At 37.8% G+C, this 23,113-nt stretch overlaps 1 protein-coding gene across 5 annotated transcripts in view; it reads left to right on the top strand.

Annotated features, from left to right (window-relative positions):
* Positions 1-2,007: 2,007 nt before the first annotated feature.
* Positions 2,008-23,113, top strand: part of ERO1A (endoplasmic reticulum oxidoreductase 1 alpha) — a gene marked incomplete at both ends in the record, with an annotated part of 36,869 nt that continues 15,763 nt past the window's right edge. For 4 of the 5 annotated variants that reach the window (XM_084240784.1, XM_084240782.1, XM_084240780.1 and 1 more), the window contains 6 exons: positions 2,008-2,121; positions 10,711-10,830; positions 11,605-11,688; positions 16,380-16,418; positions 19,919-19,995; positions 20,091-20,164. In XM_084240784.1, coding sequence (XP_084096910.1) covers positions 2,008-2,121; positions 10,711-10,830; positions 11,605-11,688; positions 16,380-16,418; positions 19,919-19,995; positions 20,091-20,164 — 508 coding nt within the window. The remainder of the gene's footprint in view (positions 2,122-10,710; positions 10,831-11,604; positions 11,689-16,379; positions 16,419-19,918; positions 19,996-20,090; positions 20,165-23,113) is intronic. The other variant, XM_084240783.1, reaches the window with a different exon arrangement.

Here is a 23,113-nt window from a genome sequence, read left to right as displayed (position 1 = left end):
TATTGCATCAGGGTGAAATTCAGAGCTGATTCATGAGTAGATTGCTTCCTTCTGCAATCTTAAACTTTAGTCATTTAGTTCCCCTTTTTTATTGTATCTCTCATTTGTGATGGCCTAATTTTTTGATATTAATACCTTGGCCATATGAAATTTCTTTATTAATGTCATTAATATAGAATCTATATTAAATATAATACAGAATAATATATATTATAATACATTAATTATAATGAATTACAATTAATTGCAATTGCAATGCATTAATTACAATTAATAAAGAATATATTAATTACAATTAATAAAGACGTTGCTTGTTATGTCACAGTTATGTCTGAGACACATTCTCTGCTTAAGCAGCTTAAAGATATTTCAATTTAGTGGTAGAAACATGAAATAGTCAATATCATAACAGATTACATACTAAATTCCATGGAGTGTCCCTCCACATGAGGAACTGGGCCTTCTTCATCTCTATACCTGTAATGTCAAGCTCAGTCTAGCATAGAAGAAGTTTATTGAATTGAAGTCCATTCAGAGACTGGAACTGAGTGAAGAGGAAACCAGGAAGACCATACAGAATAGGGAGCAGTGAGCTGAGTCTGGCCCTAATGCTATGTACATAGGTATAATGATAAAGAACTTTCCAGGAAAAGAGATTGTATTTATATGTACACGTGGCATGCTGCAGACATTAGAATCAGAGTTTCTCAGGCTAAGTGACATCTCTGATGGGCTGGTGATTTTTTCTAGATGTCAGTTTACTTGGCAGTGATGGACAGGGCATAGACATAGGCTTTGGAGTAAGAAATATGTGAGTTGGAGTTTGACCGCTACTGTACCATGTGGTTTTGAGTAATGTACAATATATAAACTTTTTATGACAACTTTTCTCAGCTAGGAAATAGGAATAGTATCTATCTTGGGCCTACCATATCCTAAGCTACTTCATTGATTGGCTTTTCGGAAAAAAAAAACTATTTACACACAAAAAGTAGCTTGAAATATTTGAATTTTTAATGGACAAGATGTTGGAAAGCTTTCCAGTTTCACTTTGAAAATTTCTCCTTGAAAAAAAAAAAAAAAACACAATTTTTTTTTTTCTATTCCCACAGCAGAGAATGAGATCTGGCTCTACCACCACCCAGTTCCCTGCCCTGGTTCACTGCATCTCACTTCGCAGGGCTGCTTTCCTCCTCCTGGGCTGTGGGAAACCCCATCCATTTCATCATGATGTAGTGTATTTAGTTCATAGAAAATACACACCGGATATCAATGACAAAAAAAAGAAAAAAGTGACCCGTTTTATGAACACTTTTAATAGTGAGAATTTTAGACATAGTTGGTAGATACTGGGTTAAATAAAATATATTGTTAAACTGAATTCCACCTGTTTCTTTTGGCTCTTGATGTGCGCACTAGAAAACTTACATATGCAGCCCTGGTCTAGATGATCCCTAACATCCTTACAACTTTAAGACTCAGCCAGGGACACAGCGGACACGTAATTCGTACGGTTCGATTTCCTCGCGTTGCAATACTAAGGATTGGCCGGCTCCAAGCGGGCTGGGGCGGGGCCCGGCTGCCAGACACAAGACCCTCCCACTCTCGCTCTCGCCCTCGGAGCGGGCGGACCCCCGACTCCCGCACGGGGGTGGGGGCCGGGTCGGCCGGGGTGCGATTCCTGGCCGCGGGGCGTCAGGGAGGCGAGGCTGGGGCGCTGCGGCCGGGCGCGGCCGAGCCGGGAAGAGGAACCGTGCGTCAGCTTCACGCGCGGGTCAGGAAGAGGCCGCAGGCCCCGGGCGGCTGGCACGGGCGCCCGGGCACGTCCGCAAGCCCCGCCGGGAGTGGCTGCCGCTGTGAGGCGGGAGAGCCGAGGGCGGGCCGGGGAGGCGGCCGGGAGGTGGGGCCGCGGGGGGCCGGCCCGCCGGGGCTTCATCTGCGGACGCGCGGCCTGCGCGGGAGAGCTGGGTGCGCCGAGGCGCCGGGCTGCGCACGGCCGGAGAGGCTATGGGCCGCCGCTGGGGCTTCCTGATCGGGCTCCTGGGGGCCGCGTATGTGCTTGGTTCCGGCCGCAGTGGACCGCAGCCCTCGGAGACGGCGGCGCAGAGGTGCTTCTGCCAGGTGAGGGTGTGCGCAGTGGTGCTACCTGTTCTGGTGCTGCGGTCCCCGCCGTGCGCTCCCTTCCGCGCGTCCTGCAGGTGGGAGTCCGGAGGTGTCTTTGCACCTCCGCTGCCTAGAGAGAGCCCGGTGTGCCTTTGCTACCTGGATCTTCTGCACCCCCCGGGGTTGGTAGGCACCAGCCACCTACCGCAGCCTGGATCTACGTGCGGACCCGCGCTTCCCGTCAGGCGTGGGCGGGAGGTGTGGGTGCGCGCTGTATGTTTCCAAGTTGAGTTATGCATCGCTGTTGATCTTTCGTACCTGGGGAGGGTATGCATCTGCTGCACGCACACTCGAAATTGTCGTTTTGACAGAACCTGTGTCTTTGCAACCGATGCTGGGTGCTTTCGGTAGCCTTTCTAGCCAGCACAGACTTTTGTGGGGTGGACGCACTCAGATCCCGTTTTCAGGCAGGAGAGTGAATTCGTGTGATTTTTCTGTGTCTAAGCCCAAAGGGTCTGGTGTCTTTGGGGCGGTACTTGCCTGTGGCTCCTCACCCTGTGTGTCCCGTATTTTTCCTGAATGTAATGAAGTTGTCTTACTGAGGCACCCAAATAATTGATTTGGGTGTCTTCAGTGCACAATTTTAACTACAACGTTATTGATGATCGTTTTCTTCTGTTAATAAGAGCCTATGGGTTTCTTGAGCAAAAAATTCAAAGAAATGTGCAGTTTTTAGTATCTACATTATCTGGTATTTAAATATCTTAGTCATTTTTTGATTGGCTTCTGTTGATAAAAATGACATTTTATGCAAAATTGATGGGTGGACATCGATTTATTTACTTAAAGTGGATTTTACTATTAATTTATTGTAAGAAATAGCATGTATAAGGGCGACGAGACAATTTCACAGATGAAAGAAGTGTTTGAGAGGAAGGGTTATTTCTTTCTCTGCTTTGAATTACTGGATTTTGTTTTGCTGGGTGATTTGGGAGATGAAATGAGTATTATCTGAGAATGTGTAAAAGAAGTTGAAAGGAACCTGTTTTATAACTAAGAGATTTAAAAGTTCATTTACACTCAGTGATTGCAATGGGTACAGTCAAGAACTTAAAAAGAGAAAAGATCATTTTTCTCCTGATTACAAATATAATGACACAAAAACATTTAAAGAAAAAGTAAAGCGGAAATAAGTGATTTTTAAGTAAGGTATTCAGTGCTGAAAGATTTCAGTGTAAATTTTCACCTACATTCTAGAGATCTGGATAATGGAATAAAAGTACATGTTGAACTTTTCAACTTTCAATCCCTCCCGCCAACCTTTTCAGATATTTGACTAAAGTTGGGGAGCTTTTAATTTTTTACTGTTTCTTCTGATTAGTAATTATGCATTTTTTCACCCTTCACAATATTTTCATGGTTAAAATACTCCTCTAACACAAAAATCTGTTAGATTTCTTTATTTTCCTTTTAGACCAAGTGTGGCAACCTCTTTTTCTTTTCCACATCAACTTAAAAAGTAATAAAATTTGAAAGCCATTAGCCCTAAGGGTCACTGCAGGGGGAGGTGCAGCATAAAATGAATAAAAAAATAATTTTAAGAGAATTTTTAAATGGTCTACTCAAACATGAAGACAGAGTGTGTCAATTCCAATTCAGGAAATGAGTCAACAGTATACTTTAGTTCTATTGTGGTCTGTAATGGAAGAGATGGGTTAAGGGGATGAGAGGGGAGAAGTGATGTTGGACAAATGATGAATACACAAGATGAGAAAAATGGAGACAAAATGTAGACATGCTCACACACAAAGAATGAGATTAAAAAAATGAGAAAGAAAGGATAAGGAGATATTAATGGTATTATTCATTCAGTGAACATAAACACAGTGTTTATGATTTAAACAGAGTGTTATGAGTGTTTGCAATACAGAAATAACTCTGACATGACCCTTGTCCTGAAGGACTTTTAGTTTACTGAATGGTGTTCACTGGGGTTTGGTGGAGAGGTGGAGATCCAAAACATTAAAAAAGCTGGTTAGCAAGTATTGCTAGAAAATACATTAAAAACTGAAATGTCACTTAAATTTGGAAATACCAGTTAAAATAGTCTCTGCCTTTCTTTGCAGTGTCTACTTAGCTGTAAAGTTCTGTTGATCTGTTCATAGTCAGTCATATCCCTTTTCTTCTTTCCTGTAGGCAGTCCCTCTTACACTTATGACTCAAATTATCATATCATTACCCCTCATCACACTTAAGGCTGACTTGCAGTAGGAGTTCAGCTAACAAGGTTGAGCTCTGATTTGAGTCAGAGCAGCGTGTGGTTATTTCAGCTTTGACAGTCATTGACAGAGCCCTACAAATAATCAGATTAACTTTTCAAGTGTTTATTGAAGCCTACTATGAACTCAAAATTTTAGTCCCAGTTCTTTGGTGGAGATCTAAAACATTTAAAAAGCTGGTTAGCAAATATTGCTAGAAAATACATTAAAAACTGAAATGATATTCCAGAGTACTCTACCTGGTACATTATTGGTGCTCAGCAAGTGAATTACAATATAAGATTTGAGTGCCGTATTAGCAGGAGTATGTTCTTCTAATTATTCTGCTTAGCAAGCCACTTGCATGTTTTTCTAGAATTGATCTTTCAGATGAGCTGACATTTCAATATGAAACTTGGTTACTGCATATGTCTGACAGCTGCTATTGAATCCTACTAAAACCATTTCCCCTGTGACATAAGTTCTTTTGACAGTAGCCCTTCAGCGTTAGTTGTTGAAAATAAGTGGTCAATTTGCTGCAGACTTGTATGTAAATCTTCCTTATATATAACCCCCCCACTTAACAAAATCTTCTAGAAATGCAAATGGTCAAAGGCATATGAAAAAATGTCCAACATCACTAATTATCAGGAAATGCAAATCAAAACCACAATGAGATAGCACTTCATTCCAGTGGAAATGGCCTACATTAAAAAAAAAAAAAAACAAAAAAACCAGAAACAACATGCTGGAAAGGATGTGGAGATAAATGAACCTTCTTACACTGCTGGTGGGAATGTAAACTGGTCCAGCCACTATGGAAAGCTGTATGGTGGCTCCTCAGAAAACTAAAAATGGATCTACCATATGATCCGGTGATTCCACTCATAGAAATCTACCCGAGGGACACAAAAACACTAATTCAAAAGGAAACCTTCACTCCTATGTTTATTGCATCACCATTTACAATAGCCAAAATATGAAACAACCCAAATTCCCCCAAATAGAAAAGTGGATAAAAAAGATGTGGTATATTTACACAATGAACTATTACTCAGCAATCAAAAAAGACAAACACATGCCGTTTGCTACAACATGGATGGAGCTGGAGGGGATTATGCTAGCTGAAATAAGTTCAAAGGAAAAAGATAAATATTGGCTGGTCACATGTGTATGTGGAATATAAAGAAACCAAACACAAGGTCAAGAAAAAGTTAAAACTAGAAGCTGACCATAGATCTGAGGTATACAGCAAGGGAGGAGGAGGTGGGGTCAAAACAGGGGAAGGATGAACACAAAAGAACATGATGGTAATATGGTGTTGGAAGAACTATAGGAAATAAAAATTTATTAATCAAAATAAACCAAAATGAATAAAAAGTTAATAAAAAGAATTATTAGTAAAGTAATAAAAAATTAAAGAATCTAAAACTGGTCTTTTTTCCCCTTTCGTGTACAAGTATGTGTGTAGTTTGTGTAAGCAACTTCATAATCAGGACCTCGCCTTTCTTTAAACCAAAGTTTAAATTGTACAATTCGTTGTTATATAGGTATGGGCTTGAAGTATGTGAAGACTTTTCAGACAATTATAGCCCTAGTGTAGACCATTGGAGAGAATGAATCTAACAACTTTAGTCTCAATTCATGAAACCCTAATATACGTATTAAAGAACTAAGAAATACTGACACCCAGATCTGAAGGCAGTCTGAACATCTTTTTCATTTAAATTAATCAGAAACAAGTTTATAGACCCTTATGTAGTCGGATGTTTTACTAATCTTAATATAATTAGTGTTAATAATATGCAGATCCATTTATTTGAGTGCAGTAAATCTCCACTAGGTTAATAAAACAGGAGTAGTTCCGATAACCCAGAGTGGCTACTTCAAAAATGGATTTTTTTTGCCCGGGACGGGGGGCTGGGGGCACATGTGTCATTGAAGGCACCCTTGCATACATGTATTTTAGCTGATTTACCTGTCTAGTGTCCCACTGAGATCCATTTAAAAAAATTTTTTTTTAACTTGTCAGCCAGAGTAGCTGGGCAGTGGATGATAACACTTGCTAATATGTTGGATAGCAGGTGGGAATAAGCTTAGGATTAAAATTTAGTCAAAGGGATCTTTGAAACAGGTTATACCGGAGATATGTCCATTGACTGGGTGCTTGCTACATTCCAGGCGTTTCTGAACAAAGCATGTAGAACATTGCAGTCATGCATTTATCTATTTAACCTTTTAGCAAGACCAAGATGTTACAGTGGAAATGACGTCCACATACCATGTCTTAGAAAGGTGTCAACTACCTGGTAGGGTCATTGGTGTTTCCATGCTTCCTGTTTGTTCCTGTCAAGGAATGAATACTTTTCATGTCCCTTTTTTTTTTTTTTTTTAAATGGCTGAAAAACACAATAACATTAGGTACAAATAAGGTTTTTTGTGAAATGTACTTTGAGTACTTTTAAAATGTGTTTTATCTTTCATAGTTTGAGAATATATTTGTACAGTCCTTTGGGCAAAAAATGATAATATGTAGTAAGAGTATGTAGTAAGAGTAGAGGTTGTTAGTACACAAGGAAACCACTTGGAATATGTTTTTATTTTTTCTTTCATTGCAAACTAAAGGATATAATATGAGAATAGCTAACAGATAGGATAGCTTTTTTTTCTTTTCCCTTGCCTTTGTATTTGGTCCAAACCAAGCAGAATCAGTGGAGAAAGTAACTGAGGCTTCCTAGATACCTAACTAGGTTAGGTAACCTAAACAAAAGTTTCAAGTTTTGTGTTCCATTAGGGCTATAGATGTAAAAATTTTTGAAAAATTTAACTTCAAACTTGGCTTTTTTTCTTATTCATTAAAAAAATGTGGGTTGCTTTGGGAGTAGCAAGATTACACAGAAAGCATTTAAGAATTGGTAGGGGAATAATAATAATGATTAATTTTGGGGGGACATTTACTCTCATCTTGATACCAGCTCTTTGAGGTGGGAATGTTTATTATTTCTATTTTCTATTCACATAGGAAACTGAGGACTAGAGTGGTTAAAAACCTGTGGTAAGTTCAACAGGTTACTATTAAGTAGCAGAGATGGGATCCAAATCCAAGAAGATATGACTCCAGGGCCTGCTTTTTATTGCCTCCTTGTGGGTCTGTCAGAGGTGTTGCTGTGTTACTTAGAAGTTTCAATAAAAGACCTTCAAAGACTTTCCAACATTTAAGTGACTAGAAATTTAAACTGGGTGGTATCACATGTCACACCTACCTTGGTCCTAATATCTACTGTCCCTCAACTAGGGCTTTTTAATCTCTGCTTATTAATTTGCCCCTCACCTACCTAAAGCTGAACATTTTCTGAAAACTATGGAATAGCAGCTTCAAATTTTAGAATGTTCCAGCCACTTTATGTGGGGTGGGTGTGGGGAGGATGGAGGTAGGTGGGAGTGGGGCTGGACGGAGAGAGTACAATTTTTAAAAATTTCAGAGTCCTGTGTTAGGGCTGTAGTTCTGTTTTGCTTTGGGAGATAGGTATTGCAGTTCTTTAAGCAGCTTGAGCACATCATGACGCACATTAGCATCACCTGCCTTGTTACAAATCAGCACCTGTTTTTTGGAATCATTTAAGTAATTTGCTCTGTTTCCAAGATTCTATTCCAGGCCTGTTAACTGGATTTCTTCCCTAGACCTTTTCTGAGATGCTGTTCTGGTAACACAATTGGTTCTTTACTTTCTAGGACTGGGTCTGGCATCATAACTGCCAGATTTCTGCCAGAGATCAGGTTCTGCTACCTGTTGGCAGGCTTATCTGGATGGTCACATAGCCTGGATTTCCAAGTAGCTTCCTTTGCTGGACTCTTGCCATCTGTCGAAACTCCTGTCACCCCTGCTCTAGGTCCTTAGCTGCCCTGCTCCCTATTACTGTAATTGGGACTACCTCCTACTCAATTTCTAAAGTAGTGGGCAGAAGATTTTTCAGATTCACCATTGTCCTACCTTCTCTCCTGTTGAGGTTTCTAGGTTATAAGCCACATCTGTTGTGGGGGTATCTTGATTTCTTCGTGGTATAGACCTTCTTACAGCTTTTCTTTGTTATTTGGATAATAATCAGTACGATGGAGCGTGCAAAGGGTCGTTTTACTTTTGCTTTCCTTGCTCTATGAGTGCTTTCCTGCCACCCATGCTTGTGTGATTCGAGGCACTGTCACCACCATAGTTACGGAAATTCATGTTTACAATTAGTGTGATGCTGGCCTCCAGTGAAGGATAGTGCGAGTGGGTAGCATTCATTCATTCTCCCACAAATACTGAACATCTATGTGCTTCTAGCAGTATAGTGATAAATTCTGGGAATACAAAAGTGAAAAAAAAAACATGATTTTGCTCTCAAGGATTTTAAACTTTAATGGACAGGAGTGAAATAAATTCAATCCAGTGAGGTGATTCTTATTAGGTGTATGTGTAGTATCTTGGCAGCATATAGAAGAGTCAGTTAACCTACAGGTGATGAGTAGTACCTGCAAGACACCTTCCCAAAAGAGGTGATGCCCTCATCTGATAGATTTTCACCTTAAAAATGAATTCCTCAGAGGGGAAGAATGGATTGCTTCAAAGCTGTCCTCTCATATTTTTTGTGTGTGGTTGTATGTGACTTAATGTGCTGCTTTGCATGTGTTGTTTTGGTCTCTTCAATCTTTGTTCCTATTGTTCTTTATAAAATAACTTGTATCTAAGGGAAGAAACAGTGGCTATTTTATGTCCTTAGAGTCTTGCTTTGAGAGTTCAAAAGAAAGAGGTGTGAAAAATCCAGCCATCTAGGTCAGAAGCACTTTTATTTGTTAGTGCCCAAAATTAGAACTCAATCCATTGTACATTCAGAGAATTTATAGCAGGAAACAAGAGCAAATTTGCATATGAAATGAAAATAGTTATTACAGTGATAAAATATGTACATCAGATTTTTGAAACTGAATTAGTGAGTCCCAAGCAAATAAAACTAGGCAAAATGGTTAAAAAAAAAAGTCTTAGCTATTGCTTCATCATCCAAAGTGTTCTTATCTCTTAGATAAAAAAATTCCATTACTGTTTGTGATATTCTAAAATTAAAGGTAGTGTAGCTATTAATAGGTATTCCAAAGGGAAAACATCTAAATTCAGTATTTCAATAAATTATTATTTAATAACTAGTTTATAATATAAATATTCAGGACAAAGTATAAGAATCTTTTCTGTAGCATATTGTATATTAAAACTGTTTTCTTAAATTATGATGTATTTGTTACCTAAAGCATTGTTTAATTAATCTGTTGGGTGTGTGCTTAGTTCCAAATAAAGATTTAAGAATTTTCGTTTCACAGTGGATAACATTGTCCCATTATAATATGATTTTTTGTTGCATCCTGTATAGGTGCATTATTTATTGAATACAGTTAATACATTAGTTTTAGACATTTGAAGATCGGATTGGCTTTGTGGCCAATTTGCCATCCTAGTTTTGTTAATAAGTAATTTCTAAGGACCATTAAAACCTATAAAAAATGTTGTGATCATATATTTGAGGATTGTTAGAACCTTATAATGAATTCTTGTTTCTCTTATAAATTTAATATCAGTTATTTTTATATATTCACCAAACTTGTCTCTGAGCTACACATCCTGTGGAAAACTAAAAGGGTTTCCAATAGGAAAGAAGACAGAGACAACTGAATTAAAAGCATATAGTCTCAGGAAAATCAGGAATGGGAAATGCAAATACACCTCAGGAAAGACAGATGTAAGGAGGAGCTAGAAACCCCCCAGAAATCCAAGTAGTGTATCTCCTGTCTCTACTTTGCTGTTTCTTTTAAATTCTTTCCTTTCTCTGCTGACTCATATACTTTTCAGATCACATGATGAAATATGGTCTGAGTTTGTTTACTGGTTAAACCACCCGGAGAGACATGCCCATGCCTCCTTAATAATCTCAACTCCAGTTTCTTGGAGAGAGGACATTGACCAGGTTTGGGGCAGATGCTGACTCCTGGTCAGGCCTGGAGGGCATGACTGCAAAGTGCAGAGGAGTAAGAGAGAGAGAGAGAGAGAGAGAGAGAGAGTGTGTGTGTGTGTGTGTGAGAGAGAGAGAGAGAGAGAGAAAGAGAGAGAGAGAGATTATAAACTCAGTATATCCTACAAAAGGTATTCACTGTTTCCTCTGGATATAAAGTAAAAGCAACAGAATTACTAAATTACTGTTATACCCCATCTCAGTGAATTATGGTGAGGAGGGAGTATAAGAATTGCTTAAGTAGAGAGAAAAAGTATTGCGTGAAGGAAAAGAACCCTCTTGGATCTAATATTTCATTTTCTTTCTGACAGGTTAGTGGTTACTTGGATGACTGTACCTGTGATGTTGAAACCATTGATAGATTTAATAACTACAAGCTTTTCCCAAGACTACAAAAACTTCTTGAAAGCGACTACTTTAGATATTATAAGGTACTTTTGGTTTAAATTCTTTGTAGAAAAATATTTAAAGTTTAAATGGATAATTATATTTTTCTTAAAAATTACTGAACTTCAAACTTCTGGCTGTTTTTAAAAATTGGTTAAGATTATATTACAGAAATTCATTTTGTAAGAGTGAACCCTGTGGTTCTTTGACCACCCACTGGATACTTTTAATTGCAATAATTGGGTTTTGCACTCTAAGTTAGAAACAAGTTGATTAAATTGAAGTCAGAACTGTAATTATTGTACTGTTATCAAAATTGTGAGATGTTTATGATTTTCTAAAAACATCAGATTTCTTCTAATTAAAATAATAAAATAGTTTTGAGAAGAAGCAAGACTTTATTGTGACTTGTATGATTTTAATATGATACTTATCTTGAGAGAGCTACTGAAAGAATTTAGAAAACCTGATTATTGGAATATGTAGTTCAAGTATGAGTTCACAGTTGTCTCACTGTTCTACCTGTTAACTCTTTCTTGTTTAAAAAAGAAGGTGAACAGTGATGATCTGAGCCACCTGGATTCCTAGTTGCCATCTCTTCAGGGTCTGCCAGCTAGTGGCAGTCTGCCTTTCTAACCAAGCCTAACAATTTACTTCTACCGACAACACATTTATATAATCATTGGAACATAAAAACCGTTAAGTGGAGGAAACAATAATTTTGAAATGATAACATGACCAGGGTATAGCATCAAAGTTCAATATCTGTCAATCATCTCAAGATTCCCATTTTTATAGTTTTTTCTATTATTTTATAGGTCAACCTGAAGAGGCCGTGTCCTTTCTGGAATGATATTAGCCTGTGTGGAAGGAGGGATTGTGCTGTCAAGCCTTGCCACTCAGTAAGAAATATGTATTTATTTAAAACTCTTCTTTATTCGAATAATTGCCACTTTTTAAAGGGGGCCAATATGACAAGAGTAATATTTCAACTTCTAGATTAAATGCAGTGGTGTTTAATATTTACAGATTAATACTGAAAACCTACATTTACAAATATTGAATTATATTACTTTGAATTATACTGCCTTCATAATAATAATTAAATTTTGTGGCCAATATCATCCTTTGACCTTTTAGTGGGATTAATAGTTCTTTTGATTGATAATTGCTTTTGTTCTTATATTTTACCTGGACAAAGTTATGTTTACAGTATAATAAGATGAAATTAATAGAAGAATAAACAAAAACCTTCTCCTTTTTTTTGTGACTATATTGTTTTCCTTAGGTGGAAAGAGTTGGATATAATGCCTGGTTTTATTTTTTTATTTTTTATTTTTTTAAAGATTTATTTTATGTATTTATTTATGTATTTATGTGTGTATGTATGTATTTATTTATTTATACCAGCCCTGGGTACAGTCAGAAGCATGGGAGGGTGAGAGAATTCACCAGAGCCAGAGCGGGGAGCAGAGGACCGAAGTACACTGCTGAGGGGAGCAGTGGGCGGCAGGAGAGGTCTGCGCGCCATGTGGGACCCTCCTCTGGTGGCCGGGGAGCAGCCTGGGATGGAACCGGCACTGCAGAGGCTGCGGGCAGCTTCGCAACCCAGCGCTCAACCGCTGTGCCACCGGGGAGGCCCTATAATGCCTGGTTTTAAATAGAAATTCTCAGAGCATTAAAACTTGAAAGCAGAGAATTTTATGCTTTTCAGTGAAGCCTTTTTTTCTTTAAAAGTTTATCATTTTATTTTACTTTTTCATGTTGAAATATTTACAACATAAGATGTACCATTTAAAAGTATACAGTTCAGTACATTAAGTGCATTCTCTTTGTAACATCATCTACCTCCAGAACATCATTTTCCCAGATTTAAACACACTGCTCATTACATAGTAACTCCTGTTTCTCCTTCCTTCCAGCCACTTCTGCTTCCTTCCTCTATGAATTTAATTATCCTAAGCCAGTCATATAAGGCAAATCATTATGATATTTTTCCTTGGGTATACAAATACCTGTTCGAGTCCCTACTTTCAGTTCTTATGGGTATATATCCACAAGTAGAATTGTTGGATCATTTAGTAGATCTGTTTAATTTTTTGAGGATTGCTATACACTCTTTCACAGTGGTTACACCATTTTGTATTCCCAGCAGCAATGCACAAGCTTTCCATTTTCTCCATATCCTTACCAAAGCTTGCTTTTTTCTGTTTTATGGATAATAGCTATCTTAATGGGTATGAAATGGTAGTGTAATTTTGAGCAGTTTATTTTTACACGTGAACATATTGCTACATAGACCTACCTGGCATGTAGAATTAAGGCAAATGTAAAATTTTATTTATGGGTATTTTATAAAATTTACCTAAAACTTATTTATATGATTTATTAAAAATGCTAAAAATGTGGTTGATCCTTAGTAAAGTCATTTAATTGCACTTGTACTTTAAATGGGTTATTATTAACACTAGTCAGAAAAAGCAACTTGTTATACAATTATTGCAAATTTGAATCTCATTGTGAAATAACAATTATTTCTGATTATTGTTATAAAATATAGAACTACAGGATGTGACCTTGGGAAGAAGACTGGACGGGGCAGCAAACCTAAGAGATTTTTTAATTATTGATTCCCAGATTGACAAACTGACAGATGAGACTTATTTATTGTAGATCCTAGAGAACACAGCCAATTTTAGCATTTAAGAAATGTTAAAAGATAGATATTTATTATTTGACTTGAACACGCAGAAATGCTAAAAAAGAATAAAGTGGAAGTTAGCAGTTTGTACTGAGAAACTGAGATAGAATCTAGTTATTTCACCTTTTGCAGCAATGGGGCAGAATGCCTTTCATGCCAATGTTGCGTTTTTTTCCTTAAATTGGTTTCCTGATGCAGAAGTTTTTTCTTTCTTAATTCCTCCCATCCTCCTTCCCTCCCTCCTTTCCTCTCTTCTTTCCTTCCTTTTTTTTTTTTTTTTGAGAAAAGAGAATTTCTTTAAAAGATAATTAGAAGATGTCCACCTAAAAATGTTCTTAGTTAATAACATGTATTAATGTAGCAGAGAAGTGCCATAATTAGACCTACAATTTAGAAAGATGACTGAAAGTATTTTTGAGAGTGGAGAGTAGAAAATTATGAGGTGAAAAAGAAAATCAATTAGCAATTAGATGTCATTTGGTTCAATAATCAGTAAAGCTTGAGGGCCTGCTCTGTGCCATAAGTTTCTCAAGCACTTATCTCGAGAAACTTATGGCTTAGTATGGGAGAGTAAGACTATCTGATCATTTTAATACAACTGTGATAGCCCATTAATGGAGATATACTGAAGGTATACCACTGTAGAAGCAGTGGCAAAAGGGGGGCCTCCCCGGTGGCGCAGCGGTTGAGCGCTGGGTTGTGAAGCTACCCGCGGCCTCTCCTGCCGCCCGCTGCTCCCCTCAGCAGTGTACTTCGGTCCTTCTGCCTGCTCTGCTCCCCGCTCTGGCTCTGGCCAATTCTCTCACCCTCCCACGCCTCTGACTGTACCCAGTGCTTGTATAAACAAACAAATAAATAAAACATGCCTCTAAAAAAAAAAAAAAAAAAGAAGCAGTGGCAAAAGGAGAGTGGAAAAGGAAGGCATGTAGAAACTCCACTCTAAGTAATTGAGGAATGAGACATGTATATTACTCTTAGGACAAGTCTGGGCTCAGTCCTAGTGGTTCCTAAATAGGGCAGTCTTTTGGAATGAATGAATGATCAAATTTCATTTCAAATACTTTGAAATACTCGATTTAGCCTAAATAACTAGTTTTCGTACTGAGCATTTATATTGTACATTGCTGCTATGTAGACATCTCACTATTACCTATTTTAGTATACATATTAAAATAAAGACATTTCATCATAAACACAGTGCAGTGATACCCAGAACAATTCACAGTTCTTTTTAAATCTAATATATATACAAGGTTAAACACAGTTACCTCACTACTTCAAATGATCTGCTGCTGTTTTATTAATGTCTTTTTTGGGCTAAAATATACAAGAAAACAAGACTAGCTTCCTTTTTTGTCAACACTTTGATTTCTTTTTATAGTTCATTTGTAGACTCAGGTCAGGTTATACACTGGGGCCCAGAAGGAGATAGAAAATAATAAATATTCAAATTCTCTTCTTTGCACTTGGTACTTCAAAGTCTCTATCTTTTTTTTTTTTAAGATTTATTTATTTATGCATATAAGAACTGGGGTATAGGCCATATGTGTGAGAGTGGGGAGGCGGGGGCAGCGGTGAGAGGGTTCACCGGTGACAGAGTGCGGAACAGAACAGGCAGACTGACTGAAATACACTGCTGAGGGGAGCAGCAGGCAAGTCAGGAGAGGTCTGCTGCACCATGTGGGTAGCTCCCTGGTGAGGGATCGAACTTGTGCTGCAGTGGCTGTGGATTGCTTAATAGGCTGTGTCTTAACCCCTTATGCCACCACGGAGCCCCCAAAGTCTCTATCCTTTGATTTGCACCCCTGATTCCAGAAAATATTTGAATGAGGCAGATTGTTTGCTCATTGAGGCAGGAATCTCTCTACAAGTTAAGAAACCACTTATTTGTCCTTTTTACAGTGAATCAAGCAACATTCTTTCACTTCCATTATTACTTGGCCAATTATAAAAGAATGACAATATCCAGTATTAGTCTCAAAGTAAAAATGAACACTCTGGTGATTGAGTCTTTTTGGAGATCAATTTGGCAAATGTATCAAAAAATTTAAAAGGTACCTACCCTTGAACCTTTCAGTTTTGTTAGGAATTCTCTTGCAGAAATAATTGGATAAATGTTCAAAGATGGCTATAAAGCAGTGGTGGTTTTCCTATTAACCAAATGTATAACACTTTGAGTATCAAAGGGAATAATGGCTGTGACTAATTTTACATTTCCATGTCATAAGATATTATATGATCAACCCGCAGAGCAATTTGTTGTGGAATTTTTTTTTTTACGTTTTAAAAGAACAGATTTATTAGGAAAAGGAGAAAGAAAGAGAAGTACCTTCATAGTCACTGGTGGGGAGAGCTGCTGCTGCTTTTCAAAGGGAAGTTTTGTGGAAAGAAATGCCAACTTAGTTACAAGCAGGCAGGAGAGCTGCCTGTTGAATTTTTAACTTTTAAGAAATAATAACTTTGCAATTATTACAGTGTTTAAAAATAAATCTAACTTCAATATTTATTGTCTGAATTTTTCTCATAAATCATTACAGTTTAGGACCTACCCGGTGGCGCAGCGGTTGAGTGCTGGGTTGCGAAGCTGCCCGCAGCCTCTGCGGCGCTGGTTCTATCCTTGGCTGCTCCCCGGCCACCAGAGGAGGGTCCCACATGGCGCGCAGACCTCTCCTGCCGCCCGCTGCTCCCCTCAGCAGTGTACTTTGGTCCTTCTGCCTGCTCTGCTCCCCGCTCTGGCTCTGGTGAATTCTCTCACCCTCCCGCGCTTCTGACTGTACCCAGTGCTTGTATAAATAAATAAATAAATCTTTTAAAAAAAAATCATTACAGTTTAAAGTATTTTATCAAAAGAGAGAATGTCATATCAAAGCATTTTTTTTTGGTCTTTTTTAGGATGAAGTCCCTGATGGAATTAAATCTGCAAGCTATAAGGTAGGTCCTAGGTCCACATACTAATAATGTGTCTGGTGTCTTAACAAAAAACTTGAAAAATGGGCAGTTACCCTACTTTCTTGCTCCCCTTTGCACTGAAGCCCCCTGAGAGCTATTTGTACTCAGTGGTTCCATTTCTTTTGTTGTTATTGTTTAAACTTTTATGATGGGAAGCATGAAAGAGAAATAAAAGTAGAAAAACAAAACAAAACAATTACTCATCACCCAAGTTCAGTGGTTATCAATATGTGGTCAATCTTATATCTGTATCTTAGATAAAACTTTTTTTTTTAAAGATTTATTTATTTATACAATAACCAGGGTACAGGCCAGATGCACAGGAGGGTGAGAGGACTCACCAGAGACAGAGTGGGGAACAGAACAGGCAGATGAAATACAGTGCTGAGGGGAGCAGTGGGCAAGACGGGAGAGGTCTGCTGTGCCACGTGGGATTCTCACCGGCTGGCTGGGATCAAACCCGCGCTGCAGAGGCTGCAGATAGCTTCACAGTGTGGTGCTCAACCGCCTGAGCCACCAGGGAGGCCCTTAGATAAGCAACTATAAACCAGAGACATACTAAGTGGCGGGGGGAAGGGGAGGGGAGAGGAGGGATTAGGGCCAAAATAAGGGGGATGGGAATTGTACGGGGAGTATAACCAAAATGAAAATCCATACATTGTGCAAAAATGAAAAATGATGTAAGAATTATATAAAATAAAAAAAAAGAACCAAAACACTTTCCTTACAAATACTTCCTATACATCTCTAAGACAAAGAGACACTTAAAAAATATAACCATGATCAGGGTTCAGATTTCTCTAGTTGTTTCCTAGGTGCCATTTTAATGATTTGGTTAAAGCAGGATTCAAGCATTTTCTACATATTGCACTTTGCATTTGGTTGATGTGTCTCTTTTATCCCTTTTAAAATAAATTTTTAATTTTATAATACTTTTAAATTTACAGTGAAGTTGTGATGATAAAACAGAGTTCCCATATAACCTACACCTAGATTCCTTTATAGTTAACATATATCACTGTGATCCATTGGTATGGCCCATTATTATGGTACATTGGTGAATCAATATTGATACATTATCACTCACTTAAGTTCAAAGTTTGCCTGTTTTTCTGAGTTTTCTACCTTATGACTTTTTTTGCTCCAGGGTTCCAATCAGAATACTGCTGTGACTCTAATAATTTCTTGGACTTTTTTTGCTTTTGATAAGATAAGATACTTTTGAGGCATACTTGTGAGGTATTTTGTAGAATGTCCCACAACTGGGATTTTCTTGTATTTTTCTCATTAGACTAGGGGTGTATTTTGGGGAGGAAGACCACAGAGGTTAATGCCTTTTTTTTTAGTCAAGGTAATGTTACTTTGTATCATTGTTTGTATTTTGTGGGTATATAGGATCACCCCTTCCCCAAGTATTATTATCATAGTTCACCCATCACCAAAGTTTCCATCCACTGTGCTCTCTCCCCTCATCTTGTTCTCATCCCTCCTGCTCCCTTCCCTCTGGTTTCCCCAGTTCTATAATCAGTTTTCCAGGGTTAGTGTTGAAGTTTGGCTTTATGTCTTCCTTTCTTTAGTTTCTCTATAATCCACTTATAAAATATCCAGTATTTGTCTTTCTCCTTTTGACTTTCCCCCCAGCTTCTTATAATCCCTTCCAGCTCCATTTATGTAAATACCATTTCATTACACCATATCGTGACTATATTCTATGAACATGTCACTGTTGATGTTAACCGATAACCTGGCTGAGGTAGTTTTTGTCAGGTTTATCCACTGCAGATTTATTTGCGTCCTCCTGCTGCCCCTCCCCCCACTCCATATGCTATTCTTTGGAATAGAGCCCACACTTATCCTTGAGGATAGTAATTGGGATTCTTCCATAGGGGAAATTAGTGTCTCCTCCCTCACTTCCTTATTTATTCAGTCATTTATTTATGTCATGGATATTAACTTTATACTTTGGATTATAATTCAGTATTGCTTGACTTTGTTGCTCAAATCATTCTAGTTTTGGCCACTGGGAACTCTTTCAGAGGTCTCCTATATATTATGAAAGGAGTTTTTCCATGCAGTTAATCAACACATTCTTACCTTTTATTTGTTGATTGATTTTGGTGAGAACATTTAGTTCTAATATCTTAGCTGATTTCAGCTACATAATACAGTGCTATCAACTGTAGTCACCATGTAGCACAAGATCTTTAGATCTTATCTATCTGACAGCTGAAAATTTATATCCTTTTACCAACTTCTTCCTATTCCTCTAATCCCCCAGTCTCTGGCAACTACTTTTTTACTTTGTTTATATGAGTTTGACTTTTTCTTTAATCATATAAGTGATTCCACATATTATTTGTCTTTCTCTTTCTGGCTTATTTCATGTAGTGCAGTGTACTCAAGGTCCATTCAGGTTGTCACAAAATAGCATGATTTCCTTCTTTTCATGGTTGAATAATATTCAATCAAATATACATATGTATCACATCTTTAGCCAGGGTATTTTTAGAACATGATACTTAGAGTAGAGATGGATCATAGACATACATGATCTAGTCCAACTCCTTATTTTATGCAAGAGAAAATTGTGCTCACAAATTAAGTCACTAGAGGCCTCCTTGGTAGCGTAGGGGTTCAGCCTCAGCACTATCACACTATGACCTTGCCAGTTTGCGCCTGAGTTAGCTCCTGGCCAGGGAGCTAATCCACATATGGCACAGCAGACCTCTCCTGTATCACCCACTGCTCCCCTCAGCAGTGTATTTAAGTAGATATGCCTCTTCTGCTCCCCACTCTGTGGTGAATCCTCTCACTTCCTGCACCTCTGACCTATACCCCAGTTCTAGGAAAAAAAGAGAAAAAAACAAATCAGGTCACTAGAAAAGTGGGACATTGACTCATGACTTCTTGCCTAGTGACTTGCTTATAGCATGAAGATTTTCTCAGTGGAAATTTTGGTAATGAGTTATGAGAACTGTAAATCTATATATTTTTTAAAGATTTATGTATTTATACAAGAACCGGGGTACAGGCCAGATGTGCGGGAGGATGAGAGGATTCACCAGAGACAGAGCGGGGAACAGAACAGGCAGACTGATGAAATGCACTGCTGAGGGGAGCAGTGGGCGAGACAGGAGAGGTCTGTCACACCATGTGGGTATCTCCAGAGCCAGTGGGGATCGAACCGGCACTGTAGAGGCTGCGGACAGCTTCACAGCGCTGTGCTCAACCTGATGTGCCACCAGGGAGCCCTGTGAATCTATTCTTTATTTTGTGAACATAATAGTAAATTGTGATTTCCAATAATAACAAGGAACAAAGCCTGTTACTTACTGTTTTAACTTCAGGAAAAATTTGAGGGCTTAAATTTTCAAATTTGAAATCAGAGAGATGATGCCAAAGATAAAAGAATTTCAAAATTCATTTTAAAACTTTTAAAAATGCAATAAATTGCATTCTAGTTATTCTCCTTTTCATTTTAGTATTCTGAAGAAGCCAATAATCTCATCGAAGAATGCGAGCAAGCCGAACGACTTGGAGCTGTGGATGAATCTCTGAGGTCTGATGTTTTTTACAGAGTTGTTGTATGTGTTTTCATATGAAATATTAACTAAAAAAAAAAAGAACAACACTGTTTATTTTCTTTGTTTGAAGTGAGGAAACTCAGAAAGCTGTTCTACAGTGGACCAAGCATGATGATTCCTCTGACAACTTCTGTGAAGCTGATGGTATTAACATTATTTTTTTTAATTTATTTATGCATACAAGAGCTGGGGCACAGGCAAGAGGTGGGGGTGGTGGTGAGAGGATTCACCAGAGACAGAGCAGGAAAAGAACAGGCAGAATGGCCGAAACACTGTTGAGGGGAGTAGCGGGCAAGCCAGGAGAGATCTGCTTTGCCATATGGGTTGCTCCCTGGCCGGCTGGGGATTGAACTTGTGCTGCAGAGGCTGCGGACTGCCTCATAGAGTGGTGCTTAGCCCCTTGCACCACCAGGGAGGCCCTGGTATTAACATTTTTTATAGTATACATGTTGTTTAAAATTGTGCCTAAGAAAGGATTAATTCTTTTAAAATGATTTGTTAAAACTCAATTTCTAACATTTTGACAGTTCCTCAAAAACTAAATAGAGAATTAACATGTAACTTAGCAGTTCAACTCTTAAATATATATATATACTCAAACATTTTAGAGACAGGAAAACAGATACTGGACACTCATGTTCATAGCTGATTATTTACAAAAGCTAAACGGTTCGAATAGTCCAAGAAATTCGTCAATAAATGAATGGATAAACAAAGTATATACTCAGGATGGAAATACTATTTAGCCATAAAAAGAAGTAAATTCTGATATATGCTACAACATGGATAAACCTTGAAAACTTTATGCTAGGTTAAATAGCAGATAAAAGGACAAATATTATATGATTCCACTAATATAAAATATCTATAATAGGCAAACTAATAGGGACACAAATGCTGATAGATTTGAAATTATAGGGGTTGGGAGGAAGGGATGATGGAGAGTTACTGCTTAGTGACTACAGAGTTTCTGTTTGGGGCCATAGAAAGTTTGGACAGTGGTGATGGTGGCACAACATTGTGAGCATGATTAATGCCACTGGATTTTACACTTAAACATGGCTAAAATGGTAAATTTTATGTTATATATGTCTTAACCACAATAAAAAATTTTAAAAAGAAAACTCAATTTCTGTAACAAATTTACCTCTTGAGTTTTGTTGTTCTATGTATCTCGTAATGTAGGTGTACACACATACACACACATGCAGGCATTCTGTATGACTAAAATGTGTGGATTGCCAACACTAACAGTTGTTATATTGGCATTGGATTGCTATGTATTTTCCTTGATGATGATCCATGTTATTTTTGGAAAAAGGATATTGAACAATGAGTTGTGTCTGCAACATCTAAAACTAAGCCAGATCACTGGTACTATTAAAATCTAGCAGCCCTAGAACTCATTAGAACCTTTGATTAAGATTTGTGGATTACCCTGTTCTCCCTTTTTCCTAGTATCTCCCTTTCTCTGAGTTGAATTGTTAGCCTTTTAATTGACTCAAACTGAGTTTTGGCTCTTTTGGGGCAGATTAATTATCCAAATTAGTGAAAAAATTTTTACAAAAATTAGTGAAAAGAATTATACGGATGGACTACTGGCTTAGGACCCCTCTCTGCTCAGAATGCTTCCTGTCTTTCTCCTTATTGGATAATAAACTTCTTGCTCTTCTGCCTAAAATAAATAAATAAATAAATAAATAAATAAACAACAACAAAAAAAACCAAAGAATTATACAGATAATTTTAAAGACAAGTAAAAGATTAAGCCCGCAATCTTCCTCAATGCAAAAAAGGAAAAAATGAGTACTTATTTTTATTATTTATTTTTTTAAAGATTTATTTATTTATGCATACAGAGCTGGGATATAGGACAGAGATACGGGGGTGGGGGGGGTGAGAGGATCCACCACAGACAGATGGGGAACAGAACAGGCAGACTGACTGAAATACACTGCTGAGGGGAGCAGCAGGCGAGACAGGAGAGGTCTGCTGCGTCACGTGGGTTGCCCCCTGGCCGGCCTGGGATCGAACTCATGCTGCAGGGGCTGCGAACTGCTTCATAGTGCAGTGCTTAACCCCTTGCGCCACCAGGGAGGCCCACAAGTACTTATTTTTAATCTTCATCTTTTCATCTTAAAAAAATTACATAACCATGTTTTGGCATATATAGGATTATAATCCCTGATTTCTAATTCCAAACTCTGAAAAATGAACATTCTCCCACCTAAGTTTAGCACAGACTCACATGAAAATTCATGTTTCACAGCAGAAATATTTATGTATTTGATTAAATGTTGCAGCCTAAGTTCCTGCTGGAGTAGAATTCAATGTATATTGCATTAATTTTATTACCTTTCTAAGATCTGAAAAGTTCTAGATTCCAAAACACATTAGCTCCTTAGGGGTATTAGAGAATGGGTTATAGACTTAGACTAAAATTTGGATTAGCAAAGGCTGGGGGGATAAAATGCTTTTTCAGTATCCTTATTTTACCATCTTTTCCATGAGGATTCTTTGACTTAAATTTTGCTGTGTGGGAGAAAGTTAAATTTCTAACATTCAGCAGATTTTTTTTAGACCTGCAATGTTAGCAAAAGAATGATAATACTTTAATTTCTATTACCCAGGTATCCTTTTGAGACTACATGCTTACCTTTGTGCAGCGAGGATTGAGAATCAATAATTCAATTTTTACATGGTGAAGTTCTGCTATTTTGAGTGAATCACTTGTCTACTAAATTAGTTTTCTTCTGTTAAAGGAAGGTGAATTTTTTTAAAAGGACAGAATTACAGGGAATAATGTATATAAAAAGTAGAAGAGTATAGAAGGTATTTTATAAATCCTAGTTGGAAATGTGAACTTTTCTCATCTGGCAAAATACGGTATAGTAATAGTAATGTTTAATAAGGTTGGAGGGATAAAGTATTTGTTATAAGTGAAATTATGAACAAGTTAATGTTTATCTCGTTAGGCAGAATATTGAAAATTGAATAATTTCTTGGTTGGTTTTCTGTCTTACACTACCAGAGGCTGGGTAGTTTACTTACATATTCTTAAAATCAGGATTCCTTTTTTATGAATATATTATA

This window comes from Talpa europaea (assembly GCF_964194135.1).
Source record: "Talpa europaea genome assembly, chromosome: 8".
NCBI lineage: Eukaryota > Metazoa > Chordata > Mammalia > Eulipotyphla > Talpidae > Talpa > Talpa europaea.
The sequence above is the reverse complement of the archived record's forward strand: the minus strand, read 5'-3'. Positions and strand labels throughout refer to the sequence as shown.